This window comes from Mauremys reevesii, linkage group 9 (assembly GCF_016161935.1).
Source record: "Mauremys reevesii isolate NIE-2019 linkage group 9, ASM1616193v1, whole genome shotgun sequence".
NCBI lineage: Eukaryota > Metazoa > Chordata > Testudines > Geoemydidae > Mauremys > Mauremys reevesii.
The window spans coordinates 81065736-81091819 of record NC_052631.1 but is presented as its reverse complement, the minus strand read 5'-3'; the positions used below and the strand labels follow the sequence as shown (position 1 = coordinate 81091819).

Here is a 26084-nt window from a genome sequence, read left to right as displayed (position 1 = left end):
AAGTCACTTGACTTTTTTATGACTCAGCAACCTAGCTGAAAAGCAGGTGCAGTAGCTGAGTTGGGAGGTGACGGACAAAACATCAGGAAATCATGCTGGGGGGGGAATCTCACAACAGAAGAGACAAATGTCTGATTTACTTGACCCTAGTTGAGCTTTGAAAGGTTTAACCTGCCTTGAGGGAAACTGTTTTTGCACTGACATGTGAGGTCCTGAACATCCACATCATTCTGCTTTCTCAACACGTTGTCTACCCCACAGCCATCAATGGGAAGCTCTACGCAAACTTGCCTGGACTGACCATGCACCAAGGAGACTCGGTGAACTGGTACCTGTTGGGAATGGGCCAGGAGATCGATGTGCATACAGTCCATTTTCATGCCGAGACCTTCACATACAGGGTGAGAATCTCCTGCTGATTGCAGAGCCCAGCAGCAAGGGAAGGCTGGGGCTGGGGCTGGGATACCATTACATTCATTTGACCCCTTAACTAACTTCAGGCAGTTGGATATGTTTGCAGCATTGTCATGTAACCAGCAAGAGGAGATGATTTTACATGCCCAAAGCAGACCCAGGGGATCCCAGTATTGTGTTGATCTCTCTATCTAACCAATCTCAAGCTTAGGCTTTAGCAGGTTACAATCCTTTTCCACTTAGGACCTTGGAATTGCTTTTGGTAACTTTTTGTTACAATTCTTATCAACTACTGCAGCATCAACAAGGTTTCCAGGTCCTGCCCCCAAGATCCTTGTTACTCTAGACCAGAGTTCTCTAAAGATACATGAACCATTGCATGCTAACATACCCCTTCCCTTTTTGACAGAACGGCAAGAGTTACAGGGCAGATGTTGTGGATCTGTTCCCTGGGACCTTCGAAATGGTGGAGATGGTGGTTGGGAACCTTGGGACATGGTTGCTTCATTGCCATGTGTCAGATCATATTCATGGTGGTATGGAGGCACTCTACACAGTCTTACCAAGACCAGGTAGGGAGAGAGCAGCAGCCATCTCTATGCAGTCATCTTCATAAATAACTTAAGTGTACTTCCAGATAATGATAATACTTAGTACTTATAGTGCATCAAAGTGTTCTATGCATACAGTAATTCACTCACTAACTAAAGTATTATTAACTTAAGCTGCTCCTTGTTAACACCATATAAACAGAATTTGGGGCTAATAAACACTTCGGTCCCAGAGTTTACATGGCCCTAGATATTATTATTAGGTTTATGTTGTCGTCTATCCTGGAAGCACTGTCCATTGATCCTCCAGCTATTGTTATTAGTAAAAGTGCTAGCTACATTAGAGATGCACAGTGAAAGTGTTCTGATCTAATCACAAAACATTAGAAGCTATTTTGTGATGAACAGTGCTTAAGGGCATCTTGTCATGCCTTTCCCTTCCACAAGTTATCAAAGGATCGTGTACCCCATTGGAGTCTCAGGAGCCCTATTTGGCTAGCCCTGGTGCCTGAAATTAACTGAGACTTGGGAGTGCAAAGGTGCTCTCCTGGATGGAAGGAAGGTCAGAATAAGAAAAAGAAAATCTAGCAAGTGCTGAAAAATACTCACCATGTTTTAATAAAGTCAGTGTCTGAGCTGGAACCCAGGAAACAGCCTGAAGTAGTACGTGACATTCACCACAGAGACATAATACAAAAAAGGATTAGGAAACGGATCTTTAGAGGCAGATTTTGCAAGGACATTCTGCTTGGCCTCTTTTCTTTTGGAGGAACAATTTTATGCCCACCATGAACTGTGAACATACAATTACATCTGTAAAAATGGAAGCCATTGTTAAGTGTTATAATAATCCCTTCACATAACACAAGAATCAGAGGTCACCCAATGAAGTTAACAGACAGCAGGTTTAAAACAAACAAAAGGAAGTATTTCTTCACACAATGCAGAGTCAGCCTGTGGAACTCGTTGCTAGGGGATGTTGTGAAGGCCCAAAGTATAACTGGGTTCAGAAAAGAATTAGATAAGTTTATGAAGAATAGATCCATCAATGCTCTTAGGCAACGTGGCCAGGGATATAAGCCCTTGCTTTGAGTGTCCCTACGTCTCTGACTGACAGGGACTGGACAACAGGGGATGGATCACTCGATAGTTGCCCTGTTCTGTTTATTCATTCTGAAGCATCTGGCATTGACCACTGTTGGAAGACAGGATACTGGGCTAGATGGACCATTGGACCATTCTTATCTTCTTATAATTAATATTTGTTCTTGTTATCTAGGTTCTTGCTCTAACTGTCCAACTGGTGCTGAAGCTGGTTTCCACTCCCTTCTACTAGCCTTGTGCTGTAGGGGTCGGAAATGGCATCACCTATTAGCGTGCATGGCCTTCTACAGGCATTTACCACAGAGTATAGAGAGAGGCTAACTTCTTCAAAAGCACCTAATTGACGTAGGAAACTAACTGTCATTGAAAATCGTTGAGACGTAGTCACTAGGTGCTTTTGAAAATTGTACCCAGGATAGATAACAATGGCCTTCCCATAAAGTCTACACTGATTGCTTTTTTCCTATGCAGCATAACAATACATCACTAATTTGTCACTCTCTTTCAGAGACAGTGCCCGAGATCTTAGCGACAAAAGGAGGTACGATTTGCATTACACTGCTGAAAAAGCCTCTTGCATTGTGTGTAGGGGATAGTGCTGGTTGAACTTACCCTACAGACAGAAGATTTGGATCAGGTTGTGGTTGGATCTGTGTGTGGGGTGGGGGGGAGGCACAAGAAACCATATCTCACCCCATTTCCATGTGCCTCTGGGCAGGGGTGTCTCCACATCCCAGTCTCCGTGTTCCCCAAGTATAAATATGGGGGGCGTTGTGTTAGTGTGTGGGGTATGACTATAAGCAACGTGAATGGTCGGGGGTGGGCTCTGCCCGCTTGTGTGTTTCATCAGTAGAATTGCCCCTCCTCCATAACCTCTCGATCCTCAGCATGTCTGTGCTTAGTTAAGACAATCCAGCGGGTAAAAGTGACCTTCAAAAAAACGGTTTGTACCCTTTTTGCTTCTTTATGACCACTTAAAAAGAAGGCTTGAAAGATTTCTTTGTTTTTTAAAAGGGCGTTTTTCCTGTTCTGTTATACATTAGAACTTCTTACTTTATCTACCTGGTAGACTGTGTAGCAACTTGAGAGCTAGTGAAATTGTACACTCACAAGAGCGAAGAGACTGAGTAAGCAAGGGTGAAGAAGAGTTCAGTCAGATCATCTAAACCGCCTTGGGTTTCTTTTGTTTTCAGTAAGACCTAATTAACTGAAATGACAAATGAACAGCTTGGAGAAAGATAGCCCTTGTTAAAAATTCAGCACCCGCAGTCAAGGTGTGAAAACTCACAACACACATGCTCTTAAATCCACTTCTCTAACAATCCAGGGGATAAGAGACTGAATATTTCACACGTAAAACCCAGACAGAAAAACACTTAAACATCCCTTCAGGTGGTCTTTAACTATCATAAAGAAGCAAGGAGGGCAGAAGCCCAGTGCTCTGCAGGCGACCTTTGATTATGAGGTGTTTCGAGTATATTCTAAATGGAGATTTTTGACTCACCTGAATCATCTTACTGGATTGTCTGAGTTTCTAGCTTGTGTTTGGGGAGGTATTGGTTTATAATAGCTCCAAATATATCTGCTCTATGCAGTTATTAGATTGAAATGCCTTGCACTTCAGAAAGGGTCAGCTCTTCTTCTTGCGTACTCTTTCCTGTGGTTTCACAGGCCTCTGCACCACAGGCATATAATAACTTCCAGCTGGAAGTTACTGTTTTGCAGCTCTCACATTGTGTAAGATGCTCTTGCACTAGGAAGGCGTGAATTATCTTGGCTGTGCTACCCTGTGCTTGAAATGACAAAGGAGCAGAGTGAGATGATTTAAAAAATATCAGAGGTGCTTTAGCACCTGTTTTCATTTTTGCTTTGCATTTTCTGTACATCAGGACTAGTAATAAAGTGGCTTTTTCGGAATCTCACTGCATGTGCTCCTCCCCCACCAATGAACCCGCTTGCTTTACAGAATCACAGATCAATCACAGAGTTGGAAAGGGCATTTCAAGCCCTTAGGTCTCATATACTTTAAAGCCAGAAGGGACCATCATGATCATCTAGTCTGACTTCCTGCACATCACAGGTCACAAAATCGTGCCCACCCACTCCTGTAATAGACCTATAACCTCTGGCTGAGTTATGGAAGTCTTCAAATCATGATTTGAAGACTTCAAGTTACAGAGAATCCACTGTTTACATGGTTTACATCCTGCAATTGACCTGTGCCCCATGCTGCAGAGGAAGGAGAAAAACTCCCAGGGTCTCTCCCAATCTGACTTGGGGGAAAATTCCTTCCCAACCCCAAAATGTGGTGATCAGTTAGACCTGAGCATGTGGACAAGACCCACCAGCAAGACACCTGGGAAAGGATTCTCTGTAGTAACTCAGATCCCTCCCCATCTAGTGTCCCATCACCAGCCTTTGGGGATATTTGCTGCTAGCAGTTGCAAATCCATTTACACACCATTCTAGGCAGTCCCATCATACCATAAATTTATCAAGCTCAGACTTGAAGCCAGTTAGGTTTTTTACCCCCACTGCTCCCCTTAGAAGGCTGTTCTAGACCTTCACTCTTCTGATAGTTAGAAATCATCATCTAATTTCAAGCCTAAACTTGTTGATGGCCAGTTTATATCCATTTATTCTTGGGTCCACACTGGTGCTTAACTTAAATAACTATTCTCCCTTCCTGGTGTTTATTCCTCTGATGTTTTTATAGAGAACAATCATCTCCCCTCAGCCTTCCTTTGGTTAGGCTAAACAAAGGTCAGATTCATGCCTGGCGTAGTGCTGTCTTTATCTGAGGTGCAACCTCATTGAGTTTACCTCTGAGGCTAACCCACTGAACAGAGAACAGAAGGATCTCCCACTATATTGCATTTATCATGTACTTATTCATCTGCACAGGGATTTCAAGCTTCGAACTCGTATAGAGTGAAAATAGGAAGTTGGGGTGAGGATAACTTCCCTTGCTCTGTCAACCAAGCCCAACAGCTTTCATAGACACATTTGTAAAAGTCTCACTCTTCTTATAAATGACCACAAGAGCCCTCTACTTGAGGGATGCTGTCAGTGTCAAACATTAGCTTTATTGCCTCGTTAAAACGTACAGTATGTATTTTCCTGTCCATTTCTTCCAAAAAGGAGCCTAAACATCCACCATCACAATTCCTAACATGATCTCAGGGAAATTAATTGCTTGAACCAATGTTTTCTGAAGTGATTCAATAGAACTAATAGGGGAAAGAAGTATTTAAAGGTTCAGAATCATCTCACGTATGAGCTTCTTTTAAAATTGCCTGCCACGGGGAGTTCATTGAAAAAATTGACTCTGGGTTGCTCTCCCTCATCCCGTATCAGAATTACTACACCCAAAATACACGGGCCAGATCTATAGCTGGAATGAATGGACAGAGGAGCTCCATTGTCTTCAGAGGCAATTTAGACCTGCTGAGGATCTGGCCCTATATTTCCAATTTCTTCCTCCTGTCCCTGCCATCATTTCAGAGCTATCAAAGAATATTTTCCTTGCTCAAAATGAGCACTAAACAGAGGAGAAATAGAAAACCTGTCAGGAGTTATAGGAGTAAGTTAATTTTATACCAGTCTCAAACAGCTACATGTTAATCAAACCCCCTGGTCTACAGTTCTTCACACAATTAGCCAAGCAAGTCTTGCTTCTCAAAAGCTTTTCACATCCTTGCAGAACAAAAGCAGCAACAGCAATATTGGAAAGCGTAAGATTTAATGGCTCACCATGGTCATTTAGCTACCAGGGCCAGTGACTTGGAACAGCAGCAAAATGATGCAGGATGAGTCTCGTGTACTCCTTGGGCAAGTCACTGTGCCTCTGTGCCTCAGTTTCCTTATTTGTAAAAAGGGGGATAATGATACTTGCTAATAGGGATGTGTGAGTTTTAATGCGTGAATTTTTGTGAAGTACATTGAGATCCTTGAATGGAAGGGTTTACAGAAGGGCAAATTGTTGCTCACTCTGCAAATTCCTTCACAGCCTGAAGGATGAGAGACCTGTGGGATTGAGCAACAATTGATAGGCCCCTCCCATATATTGAATCTCTCCTTCCCCTCTACTCCCCTTTCTCCATGTTTCTCAGATGCCTTAAATTGTCTCATTCCTGCCCCCCAACAGTCACTTTCTCCTTTCGTTTGCTCTCAGTGACCTCTCCTGAGGACGAGTCCCATAAGGTCATTGTGTTTGGAGTTAAGATGGCTCAGGAGCAAGTGGAGGTCACAGTCATCGTTCTGGCTGTTGCAGGGATTGTGCTGTTCCTCGTTGCCAGCTTCCTGCTGGGTATGATCATCCGCCTCGAGAGGCAAAGGAGGTTAAGACGCAACAGGAGGTCCATACTGGATGATGGATTCAAACTCGTGTCTAAAAACAATCAAGTAATTTAGGAATTGTGTAAGGCCTTTTACCCACAAGCATGGAGCACAAGCCACTTCATAAAGCCAAACAAGGAGCCCTCAGCACTTTGTCAACTAAAATTCCTCCCACGAGCGTTCCCCTTTCAGCTAGCTGAAGAGGGGCCGTGGGAGTGAAAAGGATCTCCAAGTGCCTTCCTTTTCCCAAAGGGGGAGAAGCAATTATGAAGACTGTTTTCTCACAGCAAATTCTCTCTCCACTGAAGCAGCCTCACTTGCTTGGGTCTTCTCTTTCTAATGAAGGAAAGAATAAGGAGACAAGAGCTCTCAGGCTGAGTTCTGTCTTTGCCCAGCTGCCAGAGTTGGGCTGGACACGGTCTCCCTAAATGACCATGATCTGACACTGAACCCAAGTAATCTGAGGAAAAAGATAATCGTTGGTGTTTGTGAATAAAGAAAGATGAGACTAGATAGGAGAAAGCACTTTATTTGTATCTGATTTCTCTGCTTTTTATGAGAAGCTGGAAGAACACAGTACACTGTGTCACAGTGTCTAAGGAGATCCATCAAGAACATAACAGTAGCTGTGCTTCCGCCTTTGGCACTGCTGACACATCACAATGCATATATATGCATGCTACAGGGAACACATTTGAGTATCAGGCTTTCGGGGGTTTACTATAAGTGGTTGGGGGTGGAGCTTTTACACATGCTGCAAAATGCCTTGACAGTTCCCTGCATTAAAACTCTGTTAATCTGTAAGTGTAAATTAAGTGCAATATTTAAGTGTTTGTACAGTTCCTAGTAGAGTGGGGAGCTGATACCCTACGAAGCTTTGTGATTTATTTTCATGTCCATTGATGCTCTCTCTTTCCACTCTTCATATCAAAATACACATTGTTTTATTTAAGCTACCCTAGCATTTTTGACTGTTTCAGAGTTAATCGCTGTGTGCCAGGCATGGGAAAGGCCAATATGCTCTCAGCTCTGAGGAGAAGCCGCAGGAGTATGCTTGAAGTGAGGCTTACATTTTAGCTCAACTGGGGTTCTCAGACAAAGACACGGATCAGGAATCTCATCCTGTGCCATGAAGTTGTATTGAAGCACAAGTGAAGTCTAAACACCATGAAGGGAGAAACAGGTTTTCACGTGCTAAAGTGCCAGTAGCAGAGTTTGTTGAGAACACCAATGCAAGTTTATCCTTCATGCTCCCTACGGTTAATGAGACTGCCTGAGCCTTGAGATTAAGGGAACTCCTGAAACATAGAAAGTGGCAGTTGCAAGTGGGCTGGGTTTACCTTACCTCCTGTACATCTCACTCAAACTACACAGAGTCAAAGGTATTCGAGATGAAAGGGCTCTCTAGGTCAGTGAATCCCTTCCCATGCGTATGGAGAGTTAGCCTGTACTGGACATTCTGCTGTTATCACAACTCTGTGGTTTCTGTGGGTTGAGGGGTGGGTAATAAAGTACTAGGTTGAAGCTGGGGAGATTCAATTCCTCTGTTCAGACACAGGAGAACTACAACCAGGGCACTGGCATGGCAAAATTTCCCCACATTCTGACCCAGAGGGGCTGCCTTTGGGGCGAGAGGAGTCTCATGGCACTTTCAACCTCTCTGTTTAGACAGCCCAGCAGGCTCAGAGAATAATGGCGTGGCCCCCTGTTTTGCCAAGGGCTAAACTAAGACCACCAAAGCCATTTCACACAGGCCACTGAACAGCTCTCAGTGGCAAGAACTTCGATTGCATACTACCTGGTTGTGTTTAACCTCTCTTCCATTACCAGTGCTCTGAGCACTCAGACCCCAAGTGTCTCCCGTTATCTCACACACAGGTCTGGCAAGGAAACTGCATCCAGAGAAGATCCTGTTGACAACACGTTTAAAGGGTGGGGAATGGGGAGGGGAGGGGAATCCTTTCTCATGAAAAAAAAACAGGAGTACTTGTGGCACCTTAAAGACTAACAAATTTATTTAAGCATAATCGACCTAATGCCAGGTTATTTATGTTATTTAAGCACATCAGTTCTGTTTTATTCAGAGCAATAATTATAACACAATCACGTTCAGCTCATGTGGAATCCTTGCTTTTCTCCAACGCTTCTTTGCTTTGGTGATCGTCTTATATCTGACAATTTTAAAGCACTCTACAAACACTAAGGACTTAGGCAGGTAGGTACCGTTGTGTCTCCACTACACATATGAGTCTTAAGAGATACATTTTCTAAAGGTATTTGTGGGGGCAATTTGTTTAGGGATGACAGGGACTACAATGGTACCCAGCTGCTGCACAGGGGGATATGGGGAGGGAAAACTCCTTAGTTGCCTTCCCTCACCTCTCTGCACACCCACGTGGCTCAGACTCAACCTAATCCTTAATGTTCATCCAGCACTTGAATGCTGCACTCATATAGCCATTTCTATTTTTCATCTCTCTAGCTTTCTATGAGGGCATTGAGCGTGGAGGGTGTGTTGGCACTCAGAGCAGTGCTGTGAGGCCTAGGTAACAGTGCTCATACCTCAGAGGAATCCTACTCGTTGACTTACTGCAATAAGTAGAGATATTTGCCACATTCACCTTTCGTTTACATCAGTATAAACCCTGAGTAACTCTATTGACTTCAGTGCCAATGAGAGGAGAATTTGCCTCCTTGGTTCATTAAATTTCTTTTAGCATATACCACCATCTTAGGCACCAAACATAAAAAGAAACTAGTGGCACAGGTTCCTCTTACTTAGGATACTGCGTTTTGCTTGCAGTTTCGATGTTGCCCTGAATCAGCAAAGCACAGGTGTAATTGTGAGTCGCCCCACTGATTTGTATAAAGTTCTGCAAGTGCTTTCCTGGGACAGGGCCATAATCTGTAAAGAAAATTAAACCGTTCTGTCTAAGCAGCACCACCTAACATTTGCTGCAGGTCTGAAATGAAAAGCTCTCTCTTTTGACTTTATTAGTGCTCTGTCAAATTACTTCCTAATGTCCATAATCAAACACCACATTTCTCCAAGTAGGCTGACATTTACTTTCCCTCTTATTAACCATGTTCTACGCTCCTAATAATTCAGTTCTTTTATATTGATCTTAATGGCTTTGATGTATAGTCAGCCAAAACACCGGTTTTGTTTTTGTGCTATTTAACAGTGATGTGCGTTATACTTTGCCTTTTTTTAAAAACAAACACTAATGCCAAATAACCTAAGGCCTAGTATAAAAACCATCAAAGTAATGGCCTCTTCTGGCAATGAAGGGAATGCGTGTTGCATATGTTTGATGAGTAATTAGTTCTTCGGTACTGTGTGCAGTGGCTGTAGCGGCTCAGGCACATCATCATAGCTGCTGACAGTAACTCCAGAAGTACATTGGTATTTGCATGGGGAAAGGACCTTTAGCACAATGGATAGCAAAACCAAGAGGATAGGAGAGATCACAGTCTACTGGGAGTTGAAGCGGAGACCTCCAAATCTAATAATTCAGCCGGAGAATATCCTCTTTTAGAAAAGTAGGGAATGTATGCGTGACTCAGTTTCCCCACTCGCTTTTGTTTTGGTAACCACTCCATATTAAGGGATTAATTTATTTTCAGAGACAGGGGAATAAGTGGGATTGCTTGGGTGTAGGTCTCACACACACACACGTTGGTATGAACGGACTATCAAGACTATCAGCATGTGAATGACCATATCTTGGAGATAAAATGGAAACCAGCAACTAGGCCATTAATTTTTAATTACTACTGGCCACAGAGACCAGATGGGCAACTACAAGTCTGACCCCAACCCCTCCTCTACCTGAACATGGTGGGGGGAGTGGGTGGGTAGGGGGCAGGACACATGCAAACAAAGAGTAGAACTTGAAACAAAGGTCTAAGGTGTTAGGGGAGTGGGATCAGAATCCTGCCGTCCCAGCAGAGGGGTAGTTGAATCCAGGATAGTTCAGCAAGGCCAGGGTGGTTTGCTGCCTTCCCACCAGGCCCTGACACAGAGAGCCCCACCTCACTGGGCAAGAAGCTGACAAGTTAGGTGAGAGATGTGCATTTAGGCTTTGCTTTACCATTTTAACCTAGTCCCTAAATACTGTATTCCTGGCAAAGGCCACTCTAGGCACAGTCAAGCTGGGCAGCTGCCTTGGGCAGCAGATACACAGCAGCCTGGGGTGTGATACCTGCTGCACTGCAGACTGTCTGTACCCTGCTGCACATTAGTCAACCCTTAACCTGCTTTGATTTAGTCTTCTTTGAAACAGGACTAGATCAAGGCCCATTAACAGACAGGGCTAGAGTTAGACTCACTGTGGGCCAAGGCAGAAACTAAGGAGTGAACCCCAACCCTGCCACTCGGGCCCGAGCCCTGCCATCTGCAGCTTACCTTCGCGAGGGCCCCTCCTTCTACCCCAACACTGGCCCTGTTAACAGACTGTTCATGCGCATCAGGAGGATGATATAGATCCCTAATGCAGGGCTGGGCAGGGCTGCTCGAGGTAAGAGACCCAAGTAGGGTCCTTCCAGAGAAGACTGTTTATAGAGCGACATACTGTTATATTTGCCGCTCCAATAGGGAAGCTGAACTTAGCTTGGTCAGGGAGCTACAGAGGGTCAATACTGTCTGTATGGGGCACCCCTTTGAAATGGGGGTGCTGTTTTAAAGGAGTCACTTAGGTCCCATATACATTTTATACCAGAACTTGGTCGGGGTGGGGTGGGGTCATTTACCCACCCAGGCCAGGGCAGTAGCTAGGTTAGCACCACAGTTCTATTCAGTCCATGTGGACCAGACTGCTCCTTGCACCCTTACTTTTATTTTTCTCTCCTACCTGGGGGGCTTCACTTCCCCCCCCAACTTATCAGTATAGGGGGCTCTTCCTTGCATCCCATTGGACTTCCCCCCAAACCCAAGCCACACCAAAAATTTTACAAACCCAGAGCTTATGTTAAGGAACTGTTAATGCACGCAGGGTGCATGCTATGTAGCAGAAGGGGGCTGGCCTGATGACAATCTGTTGCCTTAGGCAGAACGTCTTGAGCAACCTCTGATTCCAGGCGACTATTAAATAGAAAAGCCCATCCAGTGTTGCTGCAAACATCTTCTGGAAACCCTGCAACCAGCAAAGTAACTCTCAAACTGGATCCAGCTCAAACTGGAGCACATGACATATGAGGAGAGGCTGAGGGAACTGGGATTGTTTAGTCTGCAGAAGAGAAGAATGAGGGGGGATTTGATAGCTGCTTCCAACTACCTGAAAGGGGGGTTCCAAAGAGGATGGATCTAGACTGTTCTCAGTGGTAAAAGATGATAGAACAAGGAGTAATGGTCTCAAGTTGCAGTAGGGGAGGTTTAGGTTGGATATTAGGAAAAACTTTTTCACTAGGAGGGTGGTGAAGCACTGGAATGGGTTATCTAGGGAGGTGGTGGAATCTCCTTCCTTAGAGGTTTTTAAGGTCAGGCTTGACAAAGCTCTGGCTGGGATGATTTAGTTGGGGATTGGTCCTGCTTTGAGCAGGGGGTTGGACTAGATGACCTCCTGAGGTCCCTTCCATCCCTGATATTCTATGATTCTATGCCAGGGACTGAGTCTCAGGGACACAGAGTCACAGCTCCCCCATCCCCACCTCTCATGAGCTATCTGGAGACCCAGGCCTTGTCACGAAGGTGAATACACTCCAGAAAAAAAGTGACAGTAAATTCATAAATTAGCCCTTTTCTTTAGTCTAGCTGATTTGCTTTGTCCTAGGTGGTTATTGTTAAATTATTCTTGGTCTGAATAAATTCTTTTAGCTTTTCATTCACCTCTCAGCACAAACAAAGAAACTACATTGGAAGAAACTCAGTGGAGGCTCAGAGATATAGAAATAAATTGCACAGAGCAGTGCTGCTGCTCTATTGGGTTGTTGCTCACTGGCCACAGATGCATCTGGGCAATTTTGTTGCTATAGAATTACAAACTACAGGGAGGGGGCAGAGCAGGAGGAATATATACAAATAATACATCAACCCTCCATAAACAACTCAACAGTAATTGATTAACAAAGCCACAGACTATTGGGGTGATGCAAGAACAGCAAGACTGCACAGCTGATAGACAGAGCAGCCTCTATTGGAAATTAGTGTTTATGGTGTTCAGATTCAGTTACTCACAATTACAGAATGTCGCAGAACAATATGGCTGCTATTTTTCCTTTTTCTGGACAAGCAAATCTATTACACAGCATGTCTCCTTTAAAAACCTCCCAACCTCCACTTTACCTGCTAAATCAGAGAAGCCCAGATTCTGTTTTCATTTGCACCAGAAAGAAAGATCAAATATACCCAAGGAGCCATAGACGCTGAGTAAGGGAAGACGGTAGATTATCAGCAGCACGTACATGGCATTGATACTAGCACAGGGAGCACTGTGTGTAATCGAGAGTTAAATGGAACTGCAGCTGCAAGCACGGTGGACTCAGCATGCTCAACCCCAGAGCTGGGGGTATGATGGAGGGAAATGTCATCTCCACTGCAGCCAGGAGTGGGCCTCCCAGCCCAGGTAGGCAGACACACTAGCTTGAGCCCTGCTAGTGTGAGCTAAAAAGAGCAGTGTGGCCATTGCCTCTCCAATGGAGACTCAGGCTAGCCATCCGAGCCCAGACCCAGGGTGGGGTCAGGTAGGCCTGAACTACAATGTCCATACTTGCTATTTTTTAGCACGCCAACTCAAGCCCCGCTAGTGCAAATCTGTCTATCCAGGCTGGGAGGCTCATTCCCAGCTGCAGTGTAGCCATGCCCTGTGCTGCTCTCAGCAGCAATTCCTCCCGTAGCAGTGAAAAGATCAGCAACGGGGGTCTGCGAGAGAAGCCCATCCAACCTTTCCCTGCTGAAGAAAGACAGCGATTGCAACACCAGGCCTTGAGATCAGTCTGCTCAGCCCTGTCCAGAACTCAAACCTGGTGCCTGCCCCAGACACTTTCAATCTAAAACCTTTTTTGTACAATTTCAAAATTTAATTTTCTTTAAACGAAAGCTTAAATTCTGCAGGCACTGACACGGTTTTCCTGTGCACAAAGAGCAGTCACAGCCTTTCAGTCAGGTTCACCTCTGATTTATATTAAACCACAAAACAACAGAAGAAAAAAATACTCCACAAGACAGAGCACAGTGTGCATTTCCTGTGCATAACAGGCTGCCACTGAGCACAAAGTGCCAAAGGGAGGAGAGTCTCCTCTCTAGTTAAAGGTGCAACATACCGAAAACATTTCACAATAGGCATAATGGAAATAAACCACCCCGATAAGTCCACTGGTAATGTGTACTACTGAGTCATGGCTGAAACCAAACCCTGCTGCTTACAAGGAGGATATTTTTGGGAACTGTTCCTTTGCCAAGTACTGGGAGATAATTGAATAAATGACGCAGATTTAAATTGTATTGTTTTTCCTTTTCTTTCAAAGAAATGGCATAGAATGTGGCTAAAAGTAAGAACTGTGGCCCATCCAAATTATGGTCTCTAGATTTGTTTAAAAGTAAATAAAATATGTTTATAATGAGAATATGATTTTCAAAGCAGATGAATTGCTAATTGGATTATATTTAATTGGAACCAGTGCAATGTTTAGAGGACCTCATTAGTGGCCTATTGCACTCCTCATGTTCTCTACCTTCTGTCTTCAATACTTAGTTGACTAGTCACAGTAAAGAGACCAGAATGAGCATGCTGTGCAGGAAACATTTCCTTCTGTTTGCTTATCCTTTGCATGGAGCCAAGATTTAGCTTCTTTTAGTGGCACTTGCTCTTCAGTTTGGCCCAAATGCTCAACAGTATGCACATAAAAGTGCATTCACACATGCATAACATCTGGTTAGAACAGTCACAGTGACTCACAGGGCCTCCCACTTCCTCTCACTGTGCTGCCCCTAACCCTCCTGGATGTGGGGGATGGAAGAATCCTCTCCCATGCAGCACTTTGAGGCATGAAGGCAGTTCCAACTCCCTGCAAGAGGTTCCTAAATTCAACCCTGCCATGCCATCACGTTGACTATTATTTGTATTACAGAGCTGAGATCAACCTGATAGTGAGCTGTACAAATAGTAAGAGTAGTCCTGGCTATGAAGTGCTCACAGCCTAAACAGACAGACATGTTATAAAGGGGGAACGGAGGCACAGTGATCACATGACTTGCCCCATATCACAAGGGGAAACTGGTAGAACCAGAAATTGAACCTAGATCTCCTAGGTTCCACTACCGTAACCACTATACCATCCTTCCTCTCTTTCCAAGAGGGGGTGCAGGCTCCGGCTGGCGGTTTGGGCTCTGGTGTGGGGCTGGGGATGAAGGGTTTGGGGTGCAAGAGGGGGCTCAGAGCTGGGGCAGGGGGGGTTGCAGGCTCCATCCAGGGTGTTGGGTCCCGGCGGTGCTTACCGTGGCTCCCAGAAAGTGACCAACAGGTCCCTGCAGTGCAGCCCCTAAGTTCATGGACAGCCAGGGAGGCGCCGCCTCCACAGCTCCCACTGGTCATGGTTCCCGACCAATGAAAGCAGCAGAGCCGGTACTCGGGGTGGGGGCAGCCTGCAGAGCCTCCCTGGCTGCCTATGAGCCTCCGGGCTGCAGGGACCTGGGGGCTGCTTCCGGGAGCTGCACAGAGCTAGGGCATACAAGGAGCCTGCCTTAGCCCTGGGCCCCTGCTGCGCTGCTGACCGGACTTTTAACGGCCCAGTTGGCAGTGCCAACCAGAGCCACCAGGGCCCCTTTTCAACCGTGCATTCAGGCTGAAAAACGGACGCCTGGCAACCCTAACAGGAAGGTACAGGATTTAGCCCTAACTAGATTATTTTAACAGTGAGCACTTTTACTCTGAGCTCTGCTGTTCAACCAGAAACTCCTCTTTGCTCCTAGTACATTACTTTCCAGCTAGTAACGAAACAAATAATGACTCAAAGCATTAAAAAGGGGCAGTTAAACCTCAGAGGAGCCTACTATGTCCCAGATGAAACCCCCAGTCAATGGTTGCAATACTGGAAATGTAGTTATAATACTAATAAACTGAGGTCCTCAGATAAAAAGTGCAACAGAAAAGGCCAAAAGTACTTTCCTCAGTAAAATCATGGACTCTCCTAGTTTTTCCTCTTGCAGCCCTCCTCCCAGCAACGCAGAGAGAAATCTACACAGCCCAACTCAGTCTCTGCCTTCAATATCCTTCTTCTGACTCATAGACTTTAAGGTCAGAAGGGACCATTATGATCATCTAGTCTGACCTCCTGCACAAAGCAGGCCACAGAATCTCACCCATCCACTTCTAGAACAAACCCCTAACCTATGTCTGAGTTATTGAAGTCTCAAATTGTGGTTTGAAGACCTCAAGCTGCAGAGAATCCTCCAGCAAGTGACCCATGCCCCATGCTGCAGAGGAAGGCGAAAAACCTCCAGGGCCTCTGCCAATCTGCCCTGGAGGAAAATTCCTTCCTGACCCCAAATATGGCGATCAGTTAAAACCTGAGCATGTGGGCAAGACTCACCAGCCAGCACCCAGGAAAGAATTCCCTGTAGTAACTCAGATCCCAACCCATCTAACATACCATCACAGACCACTGGGCATACTTACCTGCTGAAAATCAAAGTTCAATTGCCAAAATTAAATGCCAAAATTAGGCTATCCCATCATACCATCCCCTCCATAAACTTATGACGTCTGGTTGCACTGTAAAAAGAAGCATATTCTTCCTATTAACTGTCATCGCCAGTAACAGGTGATATGGATAATGCCCTATGTATCAATCTCCCTGGAAACAATTCTATCCTTGGGCCTCTTTCCATACTGCCTTGCTAGGGGTAGAAGGGCTTCCTGATCACAGATAACCAAGTTGCCACCTTCTCCTCATGTCAATCTCTCCTACCACCTCACTTGTCAGGCCTCCACTAAGAAGTGGGAGTTACCCTATTTTTCCAAAAAGAGATGATAGATTTCTGAGCCATCTAGATGTGCCCAGGGCAGACCTAAGTAACACTGCAGCTTTAGCACTATAACCCCTACCCAACCTCCATTCTACCTTCTACTGACTGTTATCCTCACAAGCTACATTTGATCTAAAATGGGGTTGCAAAGTCTTGGGAAGAGGGGACCACGCTGTGTCTTCATTTGCTCTCTGCAGCACTGAGAGCACTTTTTTCGGTAGTCTGTAAACAACTGTTGCACAGCCGGAATGAGTGGGAGAGAATTCAGGCTACCCACCACCTACTGTCTGGGCTCCCTTGCTGGAGCTATTATCTGATGGCTTCTTTGTGCTCCTCTGTTAGGTCAGAAATATGCTGGTTTTAGGGAACTAAAAAGTGTCTGGAACCATTCCTTTCCCTCACCCGAGTTGATGTGGCTGTCTGAATGGGCTGGATTGCTTTAAGGAAGCAGTGATTTGGCTTCTGGGTAACCAGTAAGCTACTGTAGGAGCTGTTCTGTTGCTGGCTTGGTGAATCTAATCATTAGAATAATCACCAGTTTTGGGGATTGTCTGCCCTATTCTCTGCAGTTTGATCTCAGTGTGCCCCTCCCCCCAAGCAAGTCACAAACATGCAGTTCAATCTCTCTCTTTCTCTCTCTCCCCATTATACACTTCAATTTTAAATGTCCTTCCTCCTCCTCCCCCCTTCTAAACCTCCTCATTTTCTTGTGTTGAAGTGCAAGCCAAAAATAGAGCCAACACACCAACTGAAAAGACAAAATGAAAGGAATTCAGAGAAGAGCTGTACACATGATGAAGGAGCCAGAGGGACTGGCTTATGGGAAAAGATCAAACTGGCTTAATATGTAGAATTTGGGTAAACAACTAGGGATAGCTGAACCTTCTCTAGATAGTTGAAGGAGGAGGAATTGTTTAGCTCCAAGGGGGTATAATTAGGAGAAACGAATGGCCTATTCAGCGTAGGAAATTTTACACAGGAAAAACTTCCCAGTGGTCTATCAGACTGTGGAAAGCTCTCGTAGGAAGTAGTGGAAACACTACGTCTCAAGTCAGTTACAACTAAAGTGGACAAAGCACTGTAGAATGTAATGGAAGGAATAATATTGCTGGAGTTGGACTTTACAAACTAGAGGTGAAGCCATCCTTGGCCTGGAGGTATTTTCCAACTCTAGTTTCCATGAAGCAATGCTGGGAGAGAGAGCAGGATCTCCCTGCCAAGATGAAGTCCCTACTGCAGGAATTGCTATGTAAACCGTACCATCTGTGGCACTCATTTTCACGCTGTTTATTCTTTTAATGATATCCCATTTCAGTACATTAGAAAATGCCTTCTTTGTAGGTAACAAAAGTTTCTCTCTCTCTCAAACCAAACCAGAGTCACATGATGGAGTTAGATTTGGAATTTTAAAGAACACGGGGAAAAATGTCTAATTTTTGTCATTGTTTTGTAAGGAGCCTTCTGGGAAATCTGCTGCTGGTGCCAGAGATGAGGTGGCTGATTTCCCCCGTGCTGTGCCATATGAAAGAGCTCTGGTAAAATTGATTGCAATGCTTCATTAGTCAGTATGCCCTAGAGGGCTGATCTTCTGTCACAGCATCGATGCGATGATAGTCAATAATGCTGGTGATCATGTGACAAGAATAACGTCTTCCCCCTCCTCAAGACCTGAATAAATCACTCTGAATATGTAACAAGTGGTCCTAGCAGAACTCAATCCACAGAGTAGGATACAAGGCTTTGATGGGAACAGGGGCAAGCCAATGGGGAAAGGCACCTTGAATGAGACAAGGTGATAGCCAGAAATGCCTGGGTGAGCCACTTTAGATAAAATTGCTGATGCCTAAGTATGAAGAGATGTTAATGAGGCATCTTGAGGGGTCACATGCACTGGCCACCTTGGGGCACCCTGCCTCCCAGGGAGCTGGGGGCATAGGCACATTAAAAGAACTCTCTGACTATTCTAGGAAAAGAAAAAATTAAGTATTCTACAAAGTAAAATTGAAGCAATCCTTCCTGTTAGGTCTGCATATTGATCCTTCCTCACTTGTCTGAATCACTCCGTGCTGATGAATGCACTGCACAGGCTGATTTTACAGAGGTTGTTCTCTCTGACTCAGCTGATCTTGAGCAGCAAGTGTTTGGAGACATTGTCATATCTTGGTATCGATTTCTGCAGAATCACTTCTGATCAACCTTTAAAATGTAAACATAGAGACACCCCCTCAAAAAAAAAAATCTGTTCCTTCCCTTCAGGGTGTCCTTTGAAAAGCCATCTTTCAATGAGAGTCAAAAGCAGAGTGCCAGATCTAACAGGTGTTCGGCCATGCCAGTGCCGCAAGCTCATGAAATGAACATGCTTGGAATGCAACTCATCTGCCTTTATCCTCTGAGGGCTGAGAATAATCATTTTCATTGGAATGGGGAGAGAGCTGTTTGTCCTCTCTCTCCTGAAGAACCCCATTTTTATCATTGAAATCCCATGATGTTGAGAGATCAGCAAACACAGCCCACTTGGGGGCTGTTCTCATCCAAGGAACTTTACAAAGAGCATCTCATCCCTGTTCTTGTTCTTCATGTAAGTCATTAAACATGATTAAGGCTGCAAGTCTGTCATGGATTCCGTGACTTTCTGGGACCTCTGACTTCTGCAGCTGGCAGGTGCAACAGATCACAGGGCCACCCAAGCTGCTCAGACAGCCCTGGGTCCAGCCACATCAGCCTGTGACCCGTCCATGACTTTTACTAAAAATGCCCATGACTAAACCTTAGCCTTAAAACATGATGTCCTTGTCTTGCCTCACTTCTAGGGCCTCATTGCACATGTTTGAGCTCTCTTCCCTCAGACTATTTCTAACCCAGTTCTCGTAACCTTATGATTTAAGTGATGCGGATGCTCCTCCCATTAATCTAGATGGTACCAAACCATTATCTGAAATCCCTGAACTTTGCATGCTCAGATGATAAGGAACCCAGATCTAAACCTCTCTTGGTTTTGGTTTGGCCAAACCAAACCTGATCAAGCCAAGAGCTTTCCCTAATTTGCCCATCTTTACTCAGCACTGCAGGGTTTGGTACCACATCCATCACTTTCCTCCACTCTGACCCATTTTACCATTGCAATTGGTCCTTGATCTCCTAGCCAGCTCCTTGTTTATTAAAGGATAGTGCCTTATGAGACATTCTTGTCAGCGCCTATGCGTTAGAGTCTCTGCACTGCAGTATCTCAATGCTTTTCTGAAATGCCTGCTATGTTATTGCCTCAATCCCTGCACCCCCACCAAAATGTGTCAGACAGAATGTATCTGCCATGAACCCTGCTGGCTTATGTGACCTGATCCCATTTGTCTTCAGATGATTTATGATCTCAAACATTATTGCCTGGTTTTACTAAGTTGTGAGCCATGTATAAATTACAGCATATTTGTTTTAAAAGTGAGTTGCCTTGACAACAGCACATCTGAGTCTTTCAAAGATTCAGTGAATCTTGGTGTCATAAACAGTTAGTTAAGGGTTAAGGTCTCTTTTACCTGCAAAGGGTTAAAAAGCAGTACCTGAGGAACACCTGACCAGAGGACCAATCAGGGACAAGATAATTTCAAATCTCTGTGGAGGGAAGTTTTTTTTCTGTGTTCTTTGTTTTGAGTTGGGTCTCTCTTGGGAGTTAAGGGAGTCCAGATATCTTAATCAAGTCTTCCCAGGTTTCTGCAATACTTTTCATCTATTCAGTCTAGTGAGTATTAGAAAGGCGTACTAGTATTATAAGTTTATTTCTACATTTGCAATTGTGTGTTTTGCTGAAAGAATCTCTTTATTTCTATTGCTGTTACTTTGCTTTTACTGAGAAAGAAAGCGGGAGGGGGAATTCTCTCCAGGTTTATAGGTTAGACTCTGTTTATTGTTCCATCCTGGTATCACAGAGCTAGTGTACTTTCTTTTTGTTCTTTTAATAAATTCTTTTCTTTGGACTTGGTTAATTCCTTCTCTTGTGGAAATTCAGGGGAAGGGGAGGGGGAAAGAGTGAGTTCCTCCTGGGTTTGATTCACGGAGTTGAATCGGTGTGTATCTCTCCGGAGTAGGCTAGGAGAGAGAGGGAGGGGGAAGCGGGCTGCTTCCCTTTGTGTTGAGATTCAGGGAGATTGAATCTGGGTTCCCCAGGGGAAGCTTGGGGGACAGGCAGTGTGTTATCCACTTTAAACGTAACTGGTGGCAGCGAAAACCCAGATCTAAACTAGGATTTTAGTTTAGAGGAGTCCATGCAGGTCCCCATCTTGGAACCCAACAGCTCCAAGTGGGGGAGAAAAACCTATGACACTTGGAATATTGGTCTCAGAGGACAATGAGGCTCAGCCCCATTACTTATGAAGTAAATAATCATAACTCGCCTTCTTCATCCAATAGAAGCAGTTCAGAGTCATCAGAATCAGGTGATAAACCCCTCAGAATTCACATCTTCCCATAATGTCGAGTGTCCTGTCTGATAAACTGTCAACATATGCACATTCCAAGAAAGCAGAGGTGTGCCATGCATTTGATGCCATGAATGATGATAAACTGAACTCTATGAAGGACTGAAAGGGACGTGAATAATTGCACAGCACTCAGTCATCCAGCCCATCCTTTGAGCACACTCATGCAGCTTTTAGGTCACAAACTGGCATATCTTGAAGCTACTGCCCAGAACGGTCTTATCGCTCCCAGTGTCAAAACAAGCAACCCTCTCATAAACTTGCTTCTCTCTCCAGCCTCCTCAGCTGGGTGTTTGATTTGGTTTCGGGCTTCAAGGGGCAGCGGCAATGTGCTTACCACAGATGGACATTGACTTCTCACACCTTAGCATCATTTGCTTTGCAACACCTGTAGCCACCCACCATTTATGAATCATTTGATCTACTTCTCAGTGCTGAAATAAAAGCTGCTCAGGTGGATGTCGCTGACAAACTCTTTTCCTTGATCATCAAATCCCCATTTCACTTCCTTTATTTTCCCCATCATCTTTTCAGAGCTCTAGGTGCATTTTAGATGGTGTTTGTAAAACAAATTGTATTTTTATTCTTGACATATATTTTCCACACTCATACACTTTCTCCAAGTCTGCTGTGTCTGGCCAAAAGAAACAAAATAGAATAGAAAATTAATGATATATTCCGTATTGTTTCCTTCCATATCCCAGAAATACACACCAGTCAACCAATGGAGCAGCTGTAGGCAAGTGGATTTAGCACTAGGTTGGGAGGCAAGGAAATAAATGTAATTACCTTGATTTATAGGAGGAGTGGAAATTGAGGCACAGAGGTTAACTGACTCAAGGCTACAGGAGCAAATCAATTCCAGAGACAGGATTAAAACTCAAAAGATTTCTGGCTCTCTCTCTTTCTCTCTCATATTCCACTTTTTCACTGAAATCTAGAGCTGTGGTCTAAGATTTTCAAGAGAGCCTAATGGAGTTAGGCAGGTTAATTAGTTTTCTGATGATTTGGTAATGATTTTTCCTAGATTTAAAGGGCCAAATTCGGCACTGACACCCATGCGACCCTAATGAAGTAAATGGATTACAAAGGTGTAAGTAGGGTGAAGAGAAGTCCCGATTTTATAGGGACAGTCCCGATTTTTGGGTCTTTTTCTTATATAGGCTCCTGTTACCCCCCACCCCCATCCCGATTTTTCATACTTGCTGTCTGGTCACCCTAGGTGTAAGTGAGGTTAGAATTTGGGTCAAAGTTTATAGCTCATTATGATTTTTTTTAAACACATGTATAAAACAAATGATTTACACAATTGTTTATGGATATTTCAGAGCACATCAGGAGGTGTCATTAAAGCCGCCCTTTCAAACTTATTTGCTTTTATGTCAGCTGAATGATGAATTAAGACTTCTGGCCTGAAAGGATTTTTCCATTCCATTCTAGTCAGTTTCTTGTACTGCTGAAGAGAGATCGACAAGCCACCTGAAACTGTGCCCAAACCACAGGGACCAGTTATTCTAATTGTACTGGTCTAAAGCGTTCTACATTTATGTAATTTTAAGGTTCTGGTGCAACCAATTAACATTTTTGTTTATCCAGTTTGAAGGTGGTAAAAAGCTCATACAGTCACAAGTTAAAATATACTCCAAAAATACAAAAAATTTCTTTTAAGGCAGATATGTAACTGATCAGCATTTTTCTTCTTTACACGAATACTCTTAGTGATACATTTTATCCATTTGATTGCTGCCCCTCTCATTCTGAGTAGCTCAAAGAAACGGAGTAATTCTTGTTCAACAATAAATGGACCATATGCTGTTCTCACACACACATAAATCTGGCGTAACTCCAGTGAATTCAGGAGAATTGCTCTGGATTTCCCTGGTGTAAGAGGGCAGAATCTAGTCCATAGTCTATAAAGCAGAGGCACAATCAATCAATCAGGTGAACATACTTCCTGCTGTGAGCATAGATCAATCTGACTTCAAACTCAGTGCAGAAAGTAACTGCCAAGGGCTCAATTCACAAGTTATCTGAATGGTGCTTGTAGACAATTTCAACTACAAACAAGGGAATTGCACCAAGATGGACAGATCCTGTTTTGTTTTGATTTTAAAGTTCTTCATTCGGGAGTGTGACATGTTGAAACACATTGTTTATATTCTTGGGCCAGCTAAGTCATCATTACACAGGCCTAATGTAACCAGCCTGGTGGTATAGAGAAATTTAGTTGGTATGTACTAAGGCACACATTATGTTGTATTGGTACATGTAACAGACTGAAGTATAAAGTCAACATACATGTTGATTCTAACAGACATTCTGTCTTAGTTTCTAGGCTTTTATCATACAATAAGATCTGCCAACCTCAGAAGCTTCTGCAGACCTATCCCTACATGAGCACATACGGTGCTGCTTTTCCAATGTTCTCAACACACACACACAGCCAGAGCTCCATCCCTAATCCCATCCACAACCCCATATAACTGTAAAACCAACAGAAATTACGTTTAACTGGCCTTCCCATCTATCTACTGCTTCAGAAGGTTTGGCAAATCAGGGAGTGGGGGTACGGCCCATCTGCGAAGGAGGGTTATCAGTGGCTGAGGAGCTGCACAAATAGGTATATCCCGTTCCGTCATGGCCTAGGGATGTGTCAAAGGCAGGAGGAGAGGGGGGTATATGGATGTGAGGTGAGAATTGGTTGGGGGCACACACATGCTATTTCACATGAGGTCCCTCAAAACCTAGTGTGAGTCCAGTCACTGCAGATGCTATGCAGATTCCTATAATTGCTTTTTATGAATCTTGCAAAACTATTTATGTCAAAAATGTCCTGAGGTTATTTTTTTAATATAACCTGCCTTCTCAAAGTAAATCCTTTGCCACTCTCTACTGGTATAGAAGAGAAGTGGGTTTCGTATAGAACCTTGCATATTGTAGGGATGCCAGTGCCCTTCATAAAGCAATGACTTACAGTCCTGAAATGCATTGCTTGGGCAGACAAATGGCAGAGCCATTTTGTTATCAACAATGGTTCACAGAACCTTGGGCTTTAGAAACAACTTTATTGAGGGAGAAGGATGTTGGACCAGGACACCAGCTATTATCCTAGAGTCTGTTTTTGCTGAGAGTTCTGGGGATATTTACCAGAGACAGATAGCAAGAGTCTTAGATGATGGGAATGTCTCTTCAGGTGCAAAATAATAATGAAATTGGTATAGAACAGGTTTTGGATCATCTGAGACACTTATCTGAGGAATTTAGAAGAACTTAATTCTCCTGTTAGATTCAGCCAAGTGAGACTAGGTCCAAGATAGCTGCTGTGTTTTACTAATCTCTGCCATAACAAATGGACAGCAGCTCAAACCTTCAGATGATAATGTGTCAAGGGAGCAATTACTACTACTCATCTTGGAGACAACAGGTTATTTAATTTTCAGTCCTCCTGGGTCTATTAAAGAGCTTTTCTTGAGTGATAAATGGAGTGCATTGGAAACACGGCACTGAAAGCAGCTCGATCATCACTTGGAGTACTTTTGGAATGAATATCTTAAAACAAAACTCCTCCCCACAATAGCTGCCAAGCAATCTACGACAAATGAAACACTAAATCCTAATCTGCTTCCTATTCTTTTTTAGAAGATTAGATTAGCTAGTCCACATTTTATTTGTTCTCTATGGTACTATGCATGCTTATGGTGATGCATATAAATATACGTGACACTAGAGTGGTTAAAAACAGCTGATTTATTATGGCATAACAGCTTGCATTCACACCTTCATGGAGCAGAAACTCTAGAGTACATGGCTGCACGATAATGCAAGATTCTTTGGTCTAATTTCTAAATGCATTTAACTGCACATTAACAGCCAGATTCTTCACTGTGGCTGGTGTGCTGGGAGTGGAGAGGAGTGGCCAGAAATGAAAAAGCTGCCAAAATCACTATCTTAAAGTATTTACCAGCTTACGTGGCCAGCTCTTCAAAAGGAGTACCGTGTGCTCAGTCCACATTCCCTGTGCAAAGGAAGCGTGTATGCACACACACAATTACCCTCACTGTGTTCCCGAGTGAAGGCATTTGCAAGCAGACTTGATGGACCCTCTTTTTTTTTTTTTTTTTAATAATTTTAGCCCAGATTTACAAATATAATGGAAAACACCACATTTGTCTGGAGGATGGGGAATGATTTGATGGCCACACCTCCATTCCGTTGTCCTCTTAGTGAAAGGCACAATTATGTGTACCCCTAACGGGCCCTCGTTAGCAGATCCAGCAGAAGCTGAATAATCTGCATGGACACTGAACTGCCCTTTTTCTGTTTGTGAAGAAGAGGATGTCAGGCTCCAGGGCTGTCACATGGAACCTTCACCTAATATATTAAACTTTGCTTCAATCTTCCTATATTTCAGGAGATAACTGTGGTAGCAGGTGTGGCATTTTTTATAATAATAATATTTAATTATTTAACTTCCACCTGAGGATCTGCAAACAAACACTGTACCAACATTCATTAATTCAGACTCACAACACATCTGGCTCAGTGTACGCACCTGTATTACAGGGCTATATTTAAAAGGGAGCAGCACTTTCTGGACAAAGGCCAACTCTTCTAAGTACTCCAGGGCAGGGGATCTCAGCCTTTTTCTTTCTGAGGCCTCTCCAACATGCTATAAAAACTCCACAACCCGCCTGTGCCACAACAGCTGTTTATCTGCATATAACCCCAGCGTTAGGGGGTAGCAAGCAGGGCAATTGCCCAGGCCCCTTGCCACAGGGGGCAGTGTTCCCGCTGATTTTTTACGTCCATGTGTGGAATGAATTTTGCTTTGTGCACCGATATAGAGGTTGTGTGTGGTGGGGATGGAGCTGAGGGGTTTGGAGTGTGGGAGGGGACTCAGGGCTGGGGCAGAGGTGCAAGGGAGTGAGGGCTGTGGTTGGGGGTGCTGGGTTGCCAACTTCCTCATCACACAAAATTGAGAACCCCTGCCCCACCCCTCCTTCAAGGCCCTGTCCCCTCCTTGTTCCATTCTCCCCTCCCTTCATTACTCGCTCTCCCCCACCCTCACTCACTTTCACTGGGCTGGGCCAAGGGAGTGCTGTGTGCGAGGGGGGTGAGGGCTCCAGGCTAGGGCAGGGGGTTGGGGTGCAGGGTGGGTAATAGGCTCTGGGTTGGAGTTGTGGGCTCCTGGTGGGGCCAGAAATTAGGGGTTCAGGGTGCATGAGAGGGCTCTGGGCTGGGGTA

General features: G+C 44.3%; 1 protein-coding gene and 1 long non-coding RNA gene across 7 annotated transcripts in view; one reads left to right on the top strand and one right to left on the bottom strand.

The window, feature by feature from the left end:
* The window catches only part of HEPH (hephaestin), a 35162-nt gene extending 27928 nt beyond the window's left edge, over positions 1-7234 (top strand). For all 5 annotated transcript variants that reach the window (XM_039489898.1, XM_039489897.1, XM_039489899.1 and 2 more), the window contains 4 exons: positions 262-401; positions 824-986; positions 2578-2610; positions 6244-7234. In XM_039489898.1, the coding sequence (XP_039345832.1) occupies positions 262-401; positions 824-986; positions 2578-2610; positions 6244-6482 (575 nt within the window). In that variant the 3' untranslated portion in view covers positions 6483-7234. The remainder of the gene's footprint in view (positions 1-261; positions 402-823; positions 987-2577; positions 2611-6243) is intronic.
* LOC120372633 overlaps positions 1-26084 on the bottom strand; it is a 62028-nt gene that overhangs the window by 9376 nt on the left and 26568 nt on the right. The window lies entirely within an intron of this gene.